The 20567-nt window shown below is 39.9% G+C and overlaps 1 protein-coding gene and 3 non-coding genes across 4 annotated transcripts in view; 2 read left to right on the forward strand and 2 right to left on the reverse strand.

Annotated features, from left to right (window-relative positions):
• LOC105918443 (double-stranded RNA-specific editase B2) overlaps positions 1-11422 on the reverse strand; it is a 31328-nt gene extending 19906 nt beyond the window's left edge. The window contains exon 1 of the mRNA XM_036131307.1: positions 11232-11422. Within this exon, the coding sequence (XP_035987200.1) occupies positions 11232-11343 (112 nt within the window). The 5' untranslated portion in view covers positions 11344-11422. The remainder of the gene's footprint in view (positions 1-11231) is intronic.
• On the forward strand, positions 403-484 carry trnas-cga. Its single transcript has one exon. It is a non-coding gene; the product is annotated as a tRNA-Ser (tRNA).
• Positions 2316-2397, forward strand: trnas-cga. The gene has a single exon. It is a non-coding gene; the product is annotated as a tRNA-Ser (tRNA).
• Positions 4570-4651, reverse strand: trnas-cga. Its single transcript has one exon. It is a non-coding gene; the product is annotated as a tRNA-Ser (tRNA).
• Positions 11423-20567: the final 9145 nt, after the last annotated feature.

The raw sequence follows: 20567 nt of genomic DNA on the forward strand, positions 1-20567 counted from the left end.
GGCTCATTTGTAAACTGTGCAGTAATTTCTGTTGGGTTTAAATATTTTTGAACAACTGTAACATTTAGATCTAGATAAAAATCTATACATGGGATTTCTGGTCCAATGCTACTTCTCATCCGTACCTTTAATGCTTTCTTTGTACAGTTTAAATTCCACTCATCCACCTAACGTTTTTTACAGCACTCATTCTCCTAATCCATTTCTCACACTCCTCCCCTTTATTGTTTTTTGTATTACATTTTTGTAACCCATCCTTTCATCTCATCTTTTCCTGCTGACCTGCTTAATGCCACACCTCACCTATTTGTTTTTATCCTTCTCTTCCTCACCCATTCTTCACGCAACATGTTTCGGGACCCGTCCAGTCAAATTATTATGTCTGGAAAGGCCAACACATGAGCTGTGATGGCCGAGAGGTTAAGGCGTTGGACTCGAAATCCAATGGGGTTTCCCCGCGCAGGTTCGAACTCTGCTCACAGCGATGCTGGATGGGATTAAAGTGTTTCAAGTTGTTCTTACTGAGAAGTGACATTGAAAAGATAAGCTGTGTGAAAAATATGAGGAAAGACATTCTCAGATTTTAACAAACAGAGAATTGTTATTCATTAATTAATGTCTACATTTCTGTAGTTAGCATTTTTATTGTGGAAGCCTGCATGCTCAGATTTGACTTGCATCAACCATCTGCATTTCTGCAATGACATCAGAGTTAAAGGCTTAAATCAGCAGCATGAAGCTTCTTTCCTCCCCACGGTTGATTTCTTACGGTTGACCCAATGAAAGGTTAAGGAACAGAAAGTAAGTTTATTAGAACATTTTTGCCAGAGACTCACTCGTGTATGCTTCCGAGCTGGCTCGTTTGTAAACTGTGCAGTAATTTCTGTTGGGTTTAAATATTTTTGAACAGTTGTAACATTTAGATCTAGATAAAAATCTAGACATGGGATTTCTGGTCCAAGGCTACTTCTTATCCATACCTTTAAAGCTTTCTTTGTACAGTTTAAATTCCACTCATCCACCAAACGTTTCTCCTCATCCATTTCTTGCACTCCTCCCCTTTATTCTTTTTTGTATAAAATTTTTCTTAGCCCATCCTTTTATCTCAATCTCTTCCTCCTGACCTGCTTCATCCCACACCTCACCTCAAAGTGTGGCAGAAAACACTGCAAAAGAAGAAGAGGTGAAAGAGGTGACTGGACCCTGAGGAAGATTGTGGAGAAGGGCTGATTCCTGACCTTGGGGGACCTGCAGAAGCAGTGGACTGAGTCTGGAGTAGAAACATCCAGAGCCGCCATGCACAGGCGTGTGCAGGAAATGTGCTACAGGTGCCGCATTCCCCAGGTCAAGCCACTTTTGAACCAGAATCAGCGGCAGAGGCGCCTGACCTGGGCTACAGAGAAGCAGCACTGAACTGTTGCTCAGTGGTCCAAAGTACTTTTTTCGGATGAAAGCAAATTTTGCATGTCTTTTGGAAATCAAGGTGCCAGAGTCTGGAGGAAGACTGGGGAGAAGGAAATGCCAAAATGCCAGAAGTCCAGTGTCAGGTACCCACAGTCAGTGATGGTCTGGGGTGCCATGTCAGCTGTTGGTGTTGGTCCACTGTGTTTTATCAAGGGCACGGTCAATGCAGCTAGCTATCAGGAGATTTTGGAGCACTGCATGCTTCCATCTGCTGAAAAGCTTTATGGAGATGAAGATTTCATTTTTCAGCACGACCTGGCACCTGCTCACAGTGCCAAAACCACTGGTAAATGGGTTACTGACCATGTTATCACTGTGCTCAATTGGCCTGCCAACTCTCCTGACCTGAACCATAGAGAATCTGTGGGAAATTGTGGAGAGAAAGTTAAGAGATGCAAGGCCCAACACTCTGGATGAGCTAAAGGCTGCTATCGAAGCATCCTGGGCCTCCATAACACCTCAGCAGTGCCACAGGCTGATTGCCTCCATGCCACGCCGCACTGAAGCACTCATTTCTGCAAGTATTGAGTGCATAACTGTACATAACTATTTGAAGGTTGACTTTTTTTGTATTCAGAACACTTTTCTTTTATTGGTCAGATGAAATATGCTAATTTTGTGAGATAGGAATTGTGGGTTTTCATGAGCTGTATGCCAAAATCATCCGTATTAAGACAATAAAAGACCTGAAATATTTCAGTTAGTGTGCAATGAATGTTAAAGATTTATCATTACATTATGGAAAATAATGAACTTTATCACAATATGCTAATATTTTGAGATGGACCTGTATTTGTTTTTGTCCTTCTCTTCTTCACCCATTCTTTGTAATCATCACAGCCACCACAGGAGCTGTGATGGCTGAGAGGTTAAGGCGTTGGACTCGAAATCCAATGGGGTTCCCCCGCGCAGGTTCGAACCCTGCTCACAGCGATGTTGGACTGCAGGAGTCAATTGGGCAAAAAGTGTTTAGTGCTGTTCTTACTTAGAAATTAACTGAAGAAATAAGTGACATTTAGAGCTGGGCAAAAATATGGACATGGGAGTCCAAGAAGTATCACTGAAAGTTTAGTTATAACTGTCTTTCACATGCACCACTCCTCTATTTACTAATGCTTGGTTTAACTTTCATTTTTTTTTCTCCACTCAGCCTTTCTCTGGAAAGGCAGCCACAGGAGCTGTGATGGCTGAGAGGTTAAGGCGTTGGACTCGAAATCCAATGGGGTTACCATTCACAGCGATATTAAACCACATGACTCTGGTCTTCTGAATCTATTTAATGACGTTTGTACTTATGAGTTTCATGTGTATAACTTTAGAAGGTCTCTTTCAGAAGAAAGAGATTAGAAGAAAAAAAAAGCTTACAAAAATGAAATGCTAAAAAGAAAGCAGGAGAATGGGTGGGATGGGAACCATTGGGAAGAGAGATAATTATCAGTAAGATTAACTAGTTTCTCGAAAGTGCAACGATCATGAGTGGAAAAAAAATGAAGAAAAAATTAATCATGAGGAAATGAGGGGAGGAAAGGGTGTTGAGAGCACAAGACAGGTGCTGGATGTGAGAGACAATTCTAAATAATCTTTCCATGAGGCTTTCCTTTTCTATAAAGCCTATAGTTAGAGTGGCTTAGGTTAAACTGAACTACTGTATCTCTGTAGTTTTGCTTGCTGCTATAGGCTTAGGCTGCTGGAGGACATTAATAGTTATTCCTCTTACTCTGGTGATTTCTTCTACTTCTCTACAATTTTGCATTATTTGTTATTATTTCAATTTATGTTCTCTCAGTTTTTTTCTTCATAGTAGCTATATCTGTCCTGCCATTCTCCTTTGCTGTGACAATATCCTGAGGTGAAGATCGGCTGAGCTACTGGCATCAACAACTTTCTTTAATAGATGATCCAGCTCGCCCTGTCTCTGAGAGTCTAACCCTGTTTCTCTAATGGAACTTGAAAGGGAGACGTAACAACCACACTGCATTGTGGGATATCTGGGCTTCGGGAAACTGGCTTCTGCTTGTTTACATGGCCTTCATCTACAACGGTGTCATTGTTGTCTGTTCTTAAATATTTAAAACATGGCGCAAACGTGCTGTGTCATAAACTGTGAAACCCATTGACACAATCACTTTGGGAAAAACAACAATGGATTAAGATTTTTTATAATTACCAGCATTGAATCAAAGCCATGGAGCTCAGATCTCTTAACTAACAAATAGATGCTGAATGGACTCTGGATTGCAGCCGTGAGACGACCACACCTCGCTTTCAACATCATATCCCAACAATCTGTGTGTGTTCAGGCTATTGAAGCTTGTTGTGCCGTTCAACATGGAGAAACATAAAAAAAAGTTGTTGCCCTGGAAAATGGCAATCACACAATTAATTTCAAAATCACGTGCCCTTTTAAGCCCTCTAGACATATTTATTGACTGAGGTTTTACTGCAACTAACTGTATGTGCTCTCTTTTATCCTCTTGACCAGAAAAACTGCCGCAGAGTTTATTTGTTTGCTGTGCTGTGTTCCTTTCCTAGACACAGCCACCTATGGAGCACGTTTGCCGTTACCCTCAATATTGAAAGGATTCCTGGATCAATGTGTGCTTCTGTGCTTGTTGTGTCTCTGCTCTGTCTACTATAACCCCCACTCAGTCGTGGCAGATTGATGTTCATACTGAGTCTGGATATGCTGGAGGTTTTTCTTCCTGTTAAAGGGGAGTTTTTCTCTCCCCCTGTTGCTTCATGCTTGCTCAGTATAAGGGATTGCTGTAAAGCCATCGACAATTCAGACAGTTATCCGCTGTGGCTCCATACTCTTTCAGAAATAAATGCTGGTTTTCAAGACTCAATGCAATCTGCCATGTTTCCTTAGAAAACATTTAACGAATTTGTCTGTGCCTTGAGATGTCATGTGTTGTGAATTGGCGCTATATGAATTAATTGAGTTGAATTGGTCTCAAAGCTCTATCTCCAGATTTTTTAAAACCGTGATCGAAGTATCATGTCTGTTAAGATCATATTTAACTGGACAAAAACTGTGGTTTTTGTTTTTATTCAGTTTAGCCTTTTTGGTATATAGACTTCAAAACCAGAGAACTGACTTTAAATCGCTGTGAGCAGGGTTCGAACCTGCGCGGGGAAACCCCATTGGATTTCGAGTCCAACGCCTTAACCTCTCGGCCATCACAGCTGTTTAAGCTTTTTATACCTCAACAGGAAGTCGTCCATCTTTGATTTAAAGGGAAGGAAAAAAGGTTCATAAAGACTGCGAGCAACCAGAATTGACAAAAATTCCAGGATGGGTGTCAAAATATTTTCAGAATCCTCCAAATTAAGCCTGGTAGATGTTGCAATGACTTGGATAACTGAGAACAAGGTTAATGAAAGTTAGAAGGGGTTGCTACCATTGTTGCCTTGCAGCAAGATGTTCCTGGTTTCTTGCCAATGGACAGCCCTGCACAGGCTGCTAGCCTATCACAGGGCAACACAGAGACAAACAACCATTTAAGCACACACTCACACCTAAGGAGAGTTATTATATTATATTATATTATATTATATTATATTATATTATATTATATTATATTATATTATATTATATTATATTATATTATATTACATTACATTACATTACATTATATTATACTATATTATATGATGTTATTATTATTTTTTTCGGCCTTATTATAAAACTCAGCAACCTTACTGGATCAAAGAGTTATGATCAGCTGAAAAAGTTTCCATAAATGTAAAGAATCAAATGATAGATTTGGTTTAAAAAATAAATTTTAAAAATGTCAACATGATTTTGATAAAAAGCTAAGATTTTTCAAAATACAATTCATGACAGTCCAGGACAGTCCCTCCAGTTAGAGTATCTACAGCCTAATTCTAAATTGTTTTGTGAAGAAATGAATAAGTTAGTTCCTCAGAAAAGTAAATTAAATCCAATTAAATCACAGATAGTGGAGAATCATGTTCTGGAACAGATAGGATTTTATCAAAATGGGAAAAGTATTATAGTCTCCACTATGGACGTCATCGATTTTTGTTATTAGACAAGTTGCGTTTGAGTCAATTTTATGAAAGGAATCTAAAATTAGAAAGTCAGTTGCTAGATATACCACTGGAACTAAATTGTATGTTAAACTATGATATCACATTTGGGGAGGTACAAAAATGTACGTGCAGCAAAAGTAAATAAAGCAGTTGTATTGACGGGAACCCCGTTGAGGCTCTCAAGGCACCATCCTTAGTTTACGTTTTGCAGCGTCTTTTTCAAGCTTGCTTCTCAAACTCTATTATTCCATTGCAGTGGTATCAGTCAATAATAAAACTAACACCAAAATCTTTAAAGGTTGATTCCAGAGAACCATTAAACTATAGCCTGATCAGCATTGTCTACAAAATCTATTTAGGTATTCTCAATGACAGACTGAACCAGCATGTTGAAGTACACAATATTCTGGCAGATGAGCAATGCGGTTTTAGAAAATGTTTAATCATCAGTGGTAAGGGCCAGACTATATGAAGGAAAAGATGAATTTGCTTGTTTTATTGATTTTCAGAAGGCATTTGACTTGGTAAATAGAGCTCTTCCACAGTATAAACTATTAACTTATAGCATCTCTGGTAGATGACTTATGTGGCCATTTTGTTTTGTATGTTTTTGCATGTAGTGTCTTATAAGCCCATGTGGGCTGGGTACCTGTGGAGTATGACACTAAAATAAAATGAATTAATTAATCAACCAATCAATCAATCAACCTACTGAAAAGTCAGTAGGTTTAGTCAGTACTAAAATAATACTTTCAGTCTGAGGATTCTTTGTGAATACGGGCACAGGACTCCAGCTGGGATGCTTTAAATGTTAATATTACTTACTGTTGAAGTAAATATATTTGTAAAATTAAAAGATTAATTTAAACCAAAAATCAGCCAGAAGTGCAGACAGCTTCGGACTTGACCGTTTATGAAGTTGTCACACTTAGTCAAGCTGTCACATTGTAATGGAGACGTCGATCAGTTGCATATTACCTCAGAACATCCTTTCTCTTTTCTATGAGCAGGCTTTGAATCTGTGTTTCTGTTGATCTCAGATTCAACACCTGGACCACTCAGCCCTCACAGCGCATTCTTTGGGTCTGAAAACCTGTGCTGATGGAAGACCAAAATGGAGAAATCACAAGAGGAGCCCAGAGTCTCTTCTTATCACATCATAGAAACTTTAGAAGAAAGTTTCAGGAAAACAATTTTAGCTAAGGGGACAAGATAACGATAAGAAGCTTTTAATCTTTCTTTTTTACCCTATCTTGGCGTTTATCAAACAGCATATTGATGTTTATTCAGTCTGCTTGAGTTGCTGAACCTTATTTATTAGAATAATTTAATTAGACATGGTGGGATTGTGTGAATGTATGTGTGAGGGAGGGGTGAGAAGGTCTTGATCTCTGTGTGCGGGGTCTGACAGCTGTGGATAATCTTATTTGCACGGCACAATTAATGATAAATGCTTTCCTCTACCTGTGACGTGGACTGTCTTTCCTCAAGGGCACAGAAATATGCAAACTTTTTCGATTCACATCAGTTTTCATGTTCTTATGTTCTCATTATGTACAGTATTATATAATAAAGGTAATAATAGACGGTAGTTGTTTTGCTGCTGCATTCACACTTTACACCATTAGCACGACTGGCAGATTCATTCAGTAATTTACATGTTGCAGAAGTGTTTCCCTTCAACATCCTGTCACACATCGACTTCTGTGAAAACAGACCTTAAAGCTTTTGATCTGTTCTAAATTTGTTTCACTTCATTGTTTTATCACATTAACCGAGCAAAGCCAAGCATCTGCCTTCAGATCAACAGGCCGATGATCCTTGTTTTAAGATGAGTGATGAAATTATTGCTACAGACATATGGCAATGTGCAATGAGAGATAATAAAGATGACAGTAATGATCTCTGGTGAGCTGTTGACTGTTTATCACAGCTTGACTTGAACTTCTAACTCTCCTAGCCACTGCTTTTTTATCACTTGGACAGCTTGGAGGATCACATTCTGTTTTGAATAATTTGAAATGAATCTTTCTTAATCTTGCAAACACATGTGCTCACCATTCATCCAACCATCCCTCTCCAAAGAAACCCAAATCATGTCTGAGAAACGCAGAATAGAAAGTATTTATGGTTACCACTATTAGTGCCTGTTTTCTCTCTGCCTCCTGCTACGGCCACCTTCTCCGCTGCAGTCAGCCTCACGCCTCACACCTGCGTTCTGCGCTATTTAAATGCGCCCTTGCCCTCAGTTTTCTCTGCCAGATAATCAAAATCTCCTGCAAGATGTTCAGCAGTTTTTGCCTTTGCCTGATCTCCACTTTACCAACTTGTTTCTGTGCCCTGGATTTCCCAGCTTCGCCTTACCCTTGCCTGATCACTTATGGTCTCTGGATGACGCCCCTTTTTCTGTGATTTGACCTTATACTCTAAAATGTACTGGGAGCCAATGGGCCGGAATAGGGGTGATATGCTCTGTTTTTGGAGTACCTGTTAACAGATAAAATCATGATCTAACAACTGCTCTGATCTGACCATCTAATTTAAAATCACTCTGTAGCTTAAGACCTAAATCAGTGACACTTGGTTTCAAATATGCTATCAGGGGTCCCAAATTACCAGAACTAGGATCCCAGGAGCGCCTTGGTCCAAACAGTATTACCTCAGTTTTTTTGTTAAAATTAAAAAAAGTAGAGGGCAAGCCCAGCTTTAATGTCTTCCAGACAGTCCAGCAGGGCCTTCATAGAGAAGTCGTCACCCTGCTTCTGGGGCAGATAGAGCTGACAATCGTCAGCATAGAAATGGAAAGAAATTCCATATTTTCTGAGGATGGATCACATGCATGATCCTTGCCTGTCCTTTTGATTTTATATTGTTGCCAGAAGCTACTTTTAGTCTGAGGATACTTTGATGATGTTATATATTTAGGTGCTAAGCACTTTATAGTGATTTATAGACTAACAGAAGTATTTTAATGTCTATTCTCTTGAGATCCAGGGAGTTAGTGGAAGGACTTCAGAACCGGGTTCATGTTCTCTACTTTCTTAGTCTTAGTGAGGACGCAGGCAGCAGCGTTCTGGATCAGCTGCAATATCCATCTTTCCATAACTCCGTTTAAGAGTGGATGAAAGGCATAACCACATAAAATGTCTCGTTTTTCCCAGATATCCTGCTACGTGCGCACTGGGCCTCAGAAAAGGCAGATACAAGTCTGACAAGTCTGGTCAGGTTTTTGCACCATAAGAAATAAGACCATGTAAGAAATTCAGATTAAACAATTTTTTGCAAAATTTGGAAAGGGAGAAATTTAACAATAGCATGATTGAATGAGTGTTTTCAAAGTTAAATATTATTAAACCTTTGATCCAATTTCAACAATTTGTCCTCACACCAAACACCAGCTGCAATTATATTGATTAATTTGAATTAAAATTTAGCTCTTACTGCATGTTCTTTTAACCGTTTACTCCATTGCGTCCTTAAGCTAATGCAATTACTAAAACTGGGCAAAAAAACAGATGAAAAACATTCAGAGATGCTGCCAAGAAGACCACAGCAACACTGAAAAAGTGAGGTGGTATTTACTGGTTGTTTTCTACAATTGACAACCGTCTCCTGTATTATTCAAATGTCTGGACAAAGAAGTAGGGTAGAAAAGGCAAAAATCTTTTTTACCCAAAGAAAACCTTCTAATCTAATATCTTTGTGAAAGAATATCTTACAGTCTAATGAAACCAAACTAACACCTTTGGGACACAATTACCCCAAAACACCATGCCTACAGTGAAACATGGTGAAGGTAGCATTATGATCTGGGTTTATTTACCTGTAGCTGGAACCTGAGTTATTTAAGGTGGATGAAATCATGAAAAGTTTGAAGTAGTTTTGAATCAAAACTTTCAGGGGTCCACTAAAAGGCAAAAGACGAAGATGTTTTCAGCATCCACGACAGTCCAAGCACGCGTCCAAATAAACAAAAGTTTAATAACAGTCTTGGCCTGGCCTTGCTGAGTGCAGAACGAGTTCTGGCAGAAAAGGTGGGTGTGGACAGATTTGGAGAACTTATCCAAGGTGCTGTGAACAAATGACACCAAGTCAAAGTGTGTCCCACTGACAGACTCCAACCAAAGAAGAAGAATACTATATATTGTTAATAATGAAGATTTTAACAAAGTATTATTTTAAGGGTGTGCAGTTATGCAACTTTCAACTTGCAATTATTTTCATGGTATTCTAAGTATTTTACATCACAAAAACATTTGTTGTACGTTTTTTGAGAGCCTCTGTGTGTTAATGATTTATCATTCAATGCCCCTTTTTTATTTTATTGACAACAGAGCTTTCTACAGTTTGCACCATATTCAAGCCAAGCGGAATTTAACTCTCCTCAACAGCACTTCTTTTCTTACAAAGAGAAATACTGGGACAGCTCAGTCTTCTGCAGAGCGTCGATGCAATCAGGCGATATGAGCACGCAAACCATATTGTTTCCAGGGAGCCAGAGAAAGGAAGAGACTTGTTGGACAGCAGATGTTTGCTCATAATCTGGGCTCAAAGCAGAACAATCAAATAATTTCTCTGAGACATAACGGCCAACAAACAGCAGCTCGTTAGTTTGACTTTAAAAGGCAACAGGAGGGGATTTTTGGTGCAGCTAAAACATATATTTTTATTGAAAAGCTCGCTAAGATTTGATATGGTCCTCCTTTGCACTAATTCAGTCATGTCCTAACCTTGTCGAACAATAAGTGTTGGTGTCTCATTAAAAATCAGCCAAAATTAAATAACATAATTTTCCTTTTTAAAATCACCGAACTCTTGTTTCTTTCCAAGACAAAAATGCAAATTAAAACATTATTTGTTTATTTATGTCTGAAGTTTTTATTGTTAATGGTGTACAATAAAATCATTAAATAGCATTACTATAAGCACTGTCACATTATCTGTTCATTGTTAAAATACACCCTGCTGCTAGCACACACACACACACACACACACACACACACACACACACAAAGTAGATGGGAACGCACAAACACTTTTATTGAACTTGCACAAGGAGAAGAGTCACAGGGTTTGCGGGTTGGTCAAATCTCAAACACTTATATTTACACCATAGTTTCTTCTTTTTACACAAAGACTTTTGTTAATAATGAGATAAAGACTGGGGGTAAGCCCCCCAAATGGAGTATTTGGTGTTTACAAGGGAAGAGAAACTTAGGTAAGACTTTCCTCCGACAAACTTGCTCCGATACAGAAAAGTTTCTAATATATCTTTAGAGCACAAAAGCATAACAAGAATTACATCTTCCACTACATTTGGAAGGTAGCAGACAAAAAGGTAATTAACACAGATCTCACATATACATATACCTTAAAAGATGAAGCAATAGATCATTTGAATGTAAATATTTGTGACATCTATACAAGATCTATTGGCCCCAGAGGGAGAAACAATCTCCTGAGTTTAACTGTGTTGAATTCGTATTTATTGCTACAAAGAATTATAAGTCTAGAGATCCTTTTATTTTTTTTTACCTTAGATTAAGACGAAAGTTTTATTTAAGTAATTAGGTTGATTTTAAAGAGGCCATTCCTTCACAAAAAGGTTGAGAACAGACAAAGCTGAGCCAGCAGGATCTCATTCTAACAGAACCTGATGCAGTAACATGCTGGATAGTTAAAAATTTTCAACTTCTAATTTCTTGACTAACCTTTGCCTTTACCCCTCCTCCTCCTCCTCCGCCTCTTCCTCCTAGAGTTCCTGCTGAGCTCACCGTCTGACCGCTCCACGTTCCTGCTGCAGGTCCCGTGCACCGGTGCCATCCTGCAGGTTTGTTCAGCTGTTTGTGCCGCGCTGCTTTCCTTCTGATCACGTAAAACAAAGAAAATGCTCAGAGCCGCTCAGCAGCAGCGACTGACTCCTTCGCCGCTGCTGCCGGCTTTAGGGGGCAGTGACATCATGAGGAGGAAGAGGAGGAAGAGAAGGAGGGGGGTTTGGAGGTCATCAACTGTGTCTCAATATTTTCACTTCCAATCCTGAGAGCAGGGCTCCATGTCTTCTTCAGTCGGCTGTTTTCATCTCTGACTGTCTGTCCTTTTAAGTTTCGTTCTGTCGCTCTGTGAGATGCGTTTAGGTCAAAAAGTCCTTTAAATTCTTCCAAGTTGATCTTATTTAAGAATCTGTCAGACGACATAACAATACAAAAACAGCAATGATTCTGCTGTCTGTTCTGTTTGGGTCATTGATGAAAAATCTGTAGCAACACTGACTGACATCCTTGATCTTTCATGTCTTAGTAGCCGCTCACCCAGACCCGATTAAATGAAAAACAAAAGAGAACAAATCTGAGCAGCTCTGAGTTGCATCACTTGGCAAGAAAAACACTTTAGTTTGTTTGTAGATTATTACTGTAAGCTGCCTTATAGTCATGACTCAGTATAAATAATATACCTCAAATGACCACTTGTCAAATTTTGAAATAGTATTCTCACTTTATGTCAGTCAGTATGGGATACTGGAGAACACTTGCGATTAACTCTTCATCTTAAACACATTTTAGGCACATCTTTCTAAAGATTGTATTTTAAACATGACATGGGATAGTAGTCTGCTCTTGCCACGAAGTCAAATATCTTTCCTGTTTTTATTTTTGTTTAACCTTTATTTATAAAGGTTTACTCGCCGAGATTCAATATCTCATTTACAAGAGTTACAAACATAGAGTCAGATTGTCATGGTTTAGTTTTGATTTGGCTTTGGTTTACAATTATTCTCAGTTTTTCCACCTTGTTTGGGTTTTAGTTATGTTTTGACCTTATTCATTGTTAATTTTTAGTTTCCTCCTTCCCTTCCACTCAGCCTTCACTTCACTCTCCTTGCAGTCAGTCACACCTGTTAGTAATTATTCAGTCAGATGCATTTCACCTGTTTGTCTTCCTATTTAAACCTCCCTCTGCCTCACTCTAGTGCTGGTCCGTCTTCTATTATTGTCCACTCCATGTCAGTCCTCGACCTCATCTTGGAAGATCTATTTCTGTTGTTTCATTAAGGTTAGTCCTGCCTCGTTTAAAGACTTTGTACCTCACTGTCGTTCCTGGGAAGTTCTGCTCTGTGTTCTGGTGTCTCCAGAGATCAGCTAACCTGACTAGCCGCTCTGAGAAAGTTCTGATCAATGCCATGGAGTCTCCTGTGACCTGCTAACCTGAATAACCGTTCCGAGAAAGCTCAGCTCTGTGCCATGCCATCCAGCTTTGTTGGACTCTCTCTCTCCAGGCTGTCAGCTCCTGCCCTCATCTGCACCCCTGAGCCTCCGTATTTCTGTATCTCCGGTTACATCTCCCATCTATCATCTACCCTTCAATAAACCTCTCAAACTTTTGTCCTGCGTGTGTGTTCTGAGTTCATTGTAAAACAAAATCCTGACACAGATTAAATAGGTTAATAAAATATATCTTTGAACCAAGAGCAAGTTTCACAAGATGATTTCTCTAGTTTTTTAAAAATTAAGTTTACATTTTTCCAGAGGAATCCAAAATGGATAGTTTCAGATCCGGTGCAAGTTCATAGAGGAGAGAAAAAAAGTTTTGTTTCCAGTTCTGATCGTATTAACGGAGCACTGAAGGTGATCAAGTTCTGAGAGCGAAGTTTGTGGCTGGACTGTCTGACATGTAGGAGGATGGTAAATGGCTTGTACCTGTATGGCACTTTAACTAGTCTGATGACCCCAAAGCACTTCAGTCATTCACACCCTGACAGTGGTGAGCTATGTTAGAAGCCACAGCTGCCCTGGGCCAGACTGACAGCGACAAATCTGCCAACCATCAGTACCTCTGACCAGGGACACGACTGAGACGGTCGGAGCGGAGGATTGAACCGGCAACCAACCAATTGCAGGATGAACTTCCTAACTCCTGCACCACTGAATAAGGTGAGAATCTAAGGATAGTAGATAAATTATGCACCAATGCATGAGCCTACGGACTTATAATGGTGGCCTGTTGACCAGAGAATATAAAATACGGTGATGTGTGAGAGATTCATGGCCTGTTATGAACCGTAATGCTACATGTTAAACAGCATCAAACATATGTGTGTGTATATATAGCGTATATTTATAGTTTTCTTAAGTTTTAGCACTGGGGGGAAGTTTTACCTTGCTGCAACGAATGGCATGATTTCACTTAAATAACTCTTCTAAACAATTATTGCATTGATATTTCCTCCATTATTGAGACAGCAGAACAGAATAAGACTCTCAGGAGGACCTTCCAGTCTGGGAACACCTTGGGAGCCTTCAAGAGGAGCTGTGGAGCATCACTGCAGTTTCCCTCCTGGATCTGTGTTGATGGATAGGTAGGCTTGGATGTGTGTTTTTAGATTGTGTTACATATAGATATAAATCCCAAACTGTGCTCCATTTGCTCAGCTTTAATATGCACACACCATGAAATACCTGCATGTAGCATTCCTCTTTGCCTCTTTCTAAAATGTCACATGGAAATTTCAATAGATCTATCTATCTATCTATCTATCTATCTATCTATCTATATATATATATATATATATATATATATAAAACTACAGAGGTAGCTCAGGGTAACATGAGCCACTCTAACTATAAGCTTTGTCAAAAAGGAAAGTTTTAAGATTCGTCTTAAAAGTAGACAGGGTGTCTTCCTTTATTTGTTAGTAGATATCCCATATTTGTGTTTTTCAGGCTGATGAATGATACAATACATGACAACAGACTATTTACTACCATATTTGCATAATAATAACTCATTTGCATAATCCTCTCTTCTTGTTCTCGCCACCTTTGCCTCCAATCATTACATGTTACTTAATCCCCATCAATCATCTTCCATAAATTGATCACCTCAAAGTGTTACAGTCAAAAAAAAAATACAAATAAGGTTTCATTAAATGTTATCCTTAGTTTACTTTCCTCGTTTGTTTTTATCACCTAACCTCAGTTCTTCAGAAGGGTAATAAAGTCCAAGAGTATAACCTCTCCGACTCTCTTTTGTAGTATTGTCTGATTGTCAGTTTGTCAGTGATTCACATCACTCAGTCTGTGCCTTTTTCCATCTGCTCTGAGAATTTGGGATTGAAAATATGAGATATGCATAAAGTGGCATTTACAAACCCAAGGAAAGCCTGCTGAGGTGGCAATTAACACACTGCTGGTCCTCCACAGTAACTGGGAATACTATGTCAGAGATTATGTTGCTAATTAACATGTCCAATCAGTACTACTAGTGGTGCACTAGTAAATATTTTGTGAACTGAAATTAGGGGCGAAAATTAAAAAAATCGGGAGAAAATGAAAAGCTAAAGAATTAATTATTGAATTAATGTTGTTATATTTATTGTAGACTGTGAATATTTTTGTTCTTTTTATGTAATGATTAATTTATTTATGCGTGCCACACTAAGAGGATCACATTTCTGGAGCTATTCACCTCTTCTTCAAATAATAAAAGCAAATTCTGTCCTTTTCTCCTCCGTTAACTTTGCTCATTAAAAAAATAGCTTTACGTTATTTAGTTTTGCATGCATACAGTGTCCATAAAAACGGTCTCCACTGTCCTATTGGTTTTTGTGGGAAATGAACCACTCAGCACCCCTTCTAGGGGGAAAAATAAAAGATTATGTGTTTAAACTTATTTGAATTATTTTCTTTTGCCTTCCTACCGGTCCTGTTCAAGAACTTCTGAGTATTTTGTGGTGATGTGGTGACCCCAGCATGATGGCAAGATGGCGAAACATGTCATGGGGCCAAAGTGAGAATATAGAGGCTAAAAGAACATTGAAATTATGGACCTGCAGTGCGAAATCTGGAGTCTGATCTCCACAGAAACCTGTGGTCAGGTCTAAGAAAAAGCAGGAGGAGAATCAGAGTTAAATCCACTAAATCAGGGGTGTCAAACTAATTTCTATATGGGGCCACTTTGGCGTCATAAAGTGATTAAAAGGGCCGGTAGCACGTGTATAGATGATACTTTTCATTTCATAATTTCATTCCAGTTCACATAGAAGTATAAAAAATGCACAGTGACATAAAAATAGCAACCTTAGGCCCAGTTTATACAGTTTATCTGCAAGAAAAGTTGATATTGGGGTGAGTTACACTTACAGGTGACACAGCTTTAGCCACTTTATACACTTTATAAGGATATATACCTCTACTTTATGACATGATATATCTTTTTTTTTTGGCTCTTGAGGGCCGGATAATTTACCTTGACGGGCCGGATTGTACCCGCGGGCCTTGAGTTTGACACCGTGCACTATATGCTCTAAGAAGTGAAGAATGAGTCGCCACCAGTCAAGATCTGGACTAGAGGTTAAAATAAAGTTATGCAGAAGAAGGGTCATCACAGAAAATGCTACTTCTACCCATTATCCATTTGAGAACAGAAGCCACCGCCAACCCGCTGGACATTTGAGCATAAATGAGACCAGAGTCATTCTGATAAAATACATAGAAAAAGCCACTAACAGGCACTCCCAGATGTGACGCCGGGGGAATCAGAGGGAGCTGATAATAATGTTAGATGTTCCTGCATCTGAAGCACCTGCAGGTTTCTGAGGTGTGCAACCATTTTATGTAATGTGGTAAAAAAATATAACATGTCCTGCATCTCCTCCTGCCGTTTCCCGACATTCAAACGGAGATAAAGTACATAAGATCACGCAGACACAACACGGAGGTCATTACTGTGTCTGATGGAAAACACAGATTTCACAGATTGTACTGTAGTTCAGCCTGTGGCTAAGATCCCACAGGGAACAGAGAATGAGGTGTTGTACGAAATGAGCTCAGCATCCCATCAAATAACTCTCCTCTCCTCAGGCCAGACATTACAGATCCTGAGAGCTCCTCTGTAAAGACCTTCTGCAGCCTTCAGGCACACTTTCTGCTGCTTTGTCAAGCGGTTTTGACATCCAGTAGGAACTGGTTTCACAGGTTCCTCATTGATGAGATTTCAAACAATGAACATATTAACTGATTCCAACCTTCTCACAGTTTGCTCTGGTTTTCTGTCCAGCTTTTGTTTTTTTAAATCAGATTTTGAAAAACTATTTTTTTAATAAAATATTGGATTTGTGTAATTTTCTATAGTTTTGAATCATTGTGTTACTGTTTCATGTACAGTTACAGCATATGCACAATTTATCAACAATTTCCAAAATGTTGTCTTTGCAAACACCCAGGCTTTCTGGTGGTCCTTTAATATGATATTTAGCAAAAGTTCTTCAGACTTTGTGGAGGTCTTTCAGATTCTGGGTGCTTTAGAACTTGTTGACTGAATAAAGAATAATTACACACAATGGGATGAAATATTGTTGAATTCTCCTCCGTACAAATACGATGCTTTATCATTTCACAAGGTTGTGACATGAAGAGGGAAACATTTTTGACATTCTCTTAAAACAGTCTGTCTCAATCACTCATCTGCACTTTGGCTGAAAGACACAAAGAAAACCCATTTTCAGTTCTTGATTCCATATGTTGGTTCATGCGCAGTTATTCAAAAACAGACTCGGGACAACTTCCAGAAAAAATGCCAACCCTAGATTTAATAAAATTAATGTTTTGCTAAGGGAACGTTATAGGGCTCGTCTGATTGGATGTTAAAGAGATTTAGCAGCTTCCTGTTTCTATTCTTTAACATTTAGACTAATTTCTGACATTTTAGATTTTAGAGGCTGTAGCCCTAAAGTCAGCCACACTTCACCGAACAGGCGTTGAGTTTAATTACGGCATGAAGAACTGACACCGTGATTAAGTTGATTAGATTTCATGAGTATCTGAAAGGCGAAGCGAATGGCTAATTAAATATTTACTGTTGGTTTCCTCTCTGACAGACGGGCAGATCACATCTCATCTCCCAGGGGGGCTCACTGTGTGCAGGTGGAGGGTTCTCATCACTGCAACCCACTATCGGGTCACTGTGAACCGGGTGTCCAACTGTCAGTTTTAATTATGTTTATTTGTAGATGATGCAAAGAGATGGCACGACATGAGGATCAAGAAGACCGCAGATCATCCATAACTTTACTCATAAACCAAACAAAAAAGCATAAAAAAGACATGATGGGTGTGGCAACACCAAAACACGAGTCTGAAAAATCAAAATGACGGAAATCATGAATATCAGGAGGGTGGATGAAGTTTAGTGATGATCTATAGGAGGTGATATAAAAGCAGTGAACATAACAAAAGGAACTTAGGACATCTAGTGCCATCCATCGCATCCTGTTGAGATTGTACTGTTACTTTTCTCTAGAAAGAATATTCAAGGTTGGAAGAAAATCTTTTAGTTATCTATGAATTTCTGAAAATATTTTTTGTTTTAGTGACGAAAATTTTTCACAAACTATTTTTCTTTGCATTGACACCATGAAGAATGGTGGTGGCAGCATCATGCTCTGAGAATGCTTCTGTTGAACTAAGCATGGAAGCAGGACTGGGTTGATGAGTTAATGGTGCTGCAAGTCAAACCTGGAAGAAAACCTGTTAGAAGCGGGAAAACACTTTAGACCAGGGTGGACGTTCTCAGTCTAGCAGAACCATGACTTTAAAAATACAGCCAATATAAGGGTTGCAATCAAAGCATGCTATCAAAGCAAGCAAGGTCCACAACTGGGAACCTGCAGGAAAGATGGATAGTTGATGTACATCTACCCCTGCATCAAGTCTGGCTGAGTAATTTTGCCAAAAATGGATTAGTATTCCAGAATGTGGTGAGCTGGTACAGACACCCTTTAAACAGCTGCAGCTGTAAAGGTGGTTCTTCATGTGACTGCCTCAGGCCAGGTAAATACATATGGAGAACACGCTTTCAGGTTAGTATTACTAATAAATACTAGCAAATATTAATAATTTGCTTTCAACATTACAAACATACCCTGCTTTGTGTTGATCTAGGAATGAAATCCAGATAAAATCCAGTCATTGAAAAAAAATGTTCGTACCCCTCTGTTAATCAAAAAAAAAAATTCCACAACTGTCACTGAATTAACTTGAAACTGTCAAAAATATGTCCCCCGCCTCCCTAGGGCAGATATCCTGTGTCGGCCCCTCCTGGGCGCCCTGCTTTAGGGGCCCCTTTGGGAGTCCGGGATTATGGGTCCCCTGACTCCTGCCTCTGTGCTCGGGGAAAGCGGGCCTTTGGTTCTCCACAACCAGTATCGAGCTATTTCCTTCTGGATAATTTTCACCTAAACTAGTGCACTCTCACAAACTCCCACAGGTGCTGGGTTCCAGGTATTAAGTGTTCACTTATATACAGAAAGCCTGTAATTTATTTATTTATTTATGTTCTTTCACTTTCTTTTTTCAGGTTTCACTTTACACATGTCAGCTTAAATAATAATACATATGATTTAGCAATGGCATCAAGGTGTTACTCGATTGTATCTTTATGTCCGTCCTCAAGGAGACAAAAGTGTGGACAAGCTTTTCCGCATCTGGAGGGGAGTGAGTGTGGCGGTGTTCCCGAGGTGGAAGAAGGAGGTACTGTTGAGATGTTTGATGTGAGCCTCAAAGGTCAGATGAGAGTCCATTTTAACACCCAGGTTAGTGACTGATGTTTTGAGTAGAATATTTGCGCCGGAGATGACGATGGTGGTAATGTCAGATGACCGAACCTAGTGTGGACTGTCGACTAAGATGGCTTCAGTCTTGGAGCTGTTCAGCTGCAGAAAGTTTTTCTTCATCCATGGCGTTACCTCCTCCTGGCAGGTGATCAGAGTGGATGATGGCAGGGCAGCAGAGGGGGTTGGGTTTGTCCTGAGGTAGAGCTGTGTGTCATCAGCATAGCAGTGGAATGAAATTGATGACACAGCCAAGGGGGAGCATGTAGAGAATAAACAGGGTGGGGCCGAGCATTGAACATCACCACAGGTGATGTTGTGCCCCAGGGATTTAGCCTCACCCAAGGCAACATGTTCAATTCTCCCGGAGATGTAGTTTTGTGGATCAAGTTCCAGAAATCAGAATCCAAATGTAGAACCTGACAGGGGCTAGGAAAAGACAGGGCAATCTGGCAAACCAGAACAGGTCACTAACAGGTACGCAATCAAAGAATGGAGGAAGGTTTACTCAAACAAAAGACTTTTAGTAATCTGGTGGAGAAGGACTGTGAGAAGCAGTGATGTATAGTAAGAGTCACAGGTGAGCCACATGCAGGCAATCAGGATCAGAGCTGATCTTACTATTTGGTGAAGCCATGCAGAGCAGCACAGAGGAGGAGGGAGTCTGTCCGAACCACATCAGAGTGAGGCGGAAGACAGGGTGTGACGGCCCTGCTGCGCGGTCCGGTGTGCTATGACTGTCAATTAACAATATCAATTAAGGTCCTCTAAGTGGGAGGCGCTTCCATTATGCAGCCACCTGGATGGTACTTAAGGAGCGCCGTTCCATTCAGGAGTTGGGAGTGCCCTGGTTGAAGCAAGCAAGCACGCCACAGACAGCCATCCAGTCCAGATCTGGTTGGGGTCCGGACTTCCTGGTGTGGAGGGACCAGGCGTGATCGCCCCATCCGAGCTGCCGTCTGATTCCGATGCCTAGACCAGTTTTGATTCTTTTTAGGGCTGGGCAAGTTAACGCGTTAATTTCGCGTTAACTCATTAGACTATTAACGGCGATATTTTCTTTAACGTGCGTTAACGCATGTTGCTTACATGCTTTTATTTTGTGAAGGTCTGTCCAACTTCCGTTTGTGTGTGCCGCACTTCCGTTTCAGCGCTTCCCTCGGCCAAATAACATTAGTTTGACTGAAATTATCAACTGTCGCGGCAACAGTGTCAAAACTTGCAGAGCAATCGAAGTGGCAGGTCAGGGCCACAGCTTCAAACTATTCATGAGTGAGTGGATGATACAAAGAAGTGGCCTCATATAACGTACGAGGACATTTTAACCTGTTTTGTGTCGTTACTTGGTGCGGACGGCTCTGCTGTGCGACTTTACCGAAGCGAACCTCCGCAGTGAAAGAGTTGGATCGGTGTTAATAAATATCAACATGGATGACCTGGTATT

Source organism: Fundulus heteroclitus, unplaced genomic scaffold, assembly GCF_011125445.2.
Source record: "Fundulus heteroclitus isolate FHET01 unplaced genomic scaffold, MU-UCD_Fhet_4.1 scaffold_42, whole genome shotgun sequence".
In the NCBI taxonomy this organism is placed as follows: domain Eukaryota; kingdom Metazoa; phylum Chordata; class Actinopteri; order Cyprinodontiformes; family Fundulidae; genus Fundulus; species Fundulus heteroclitus.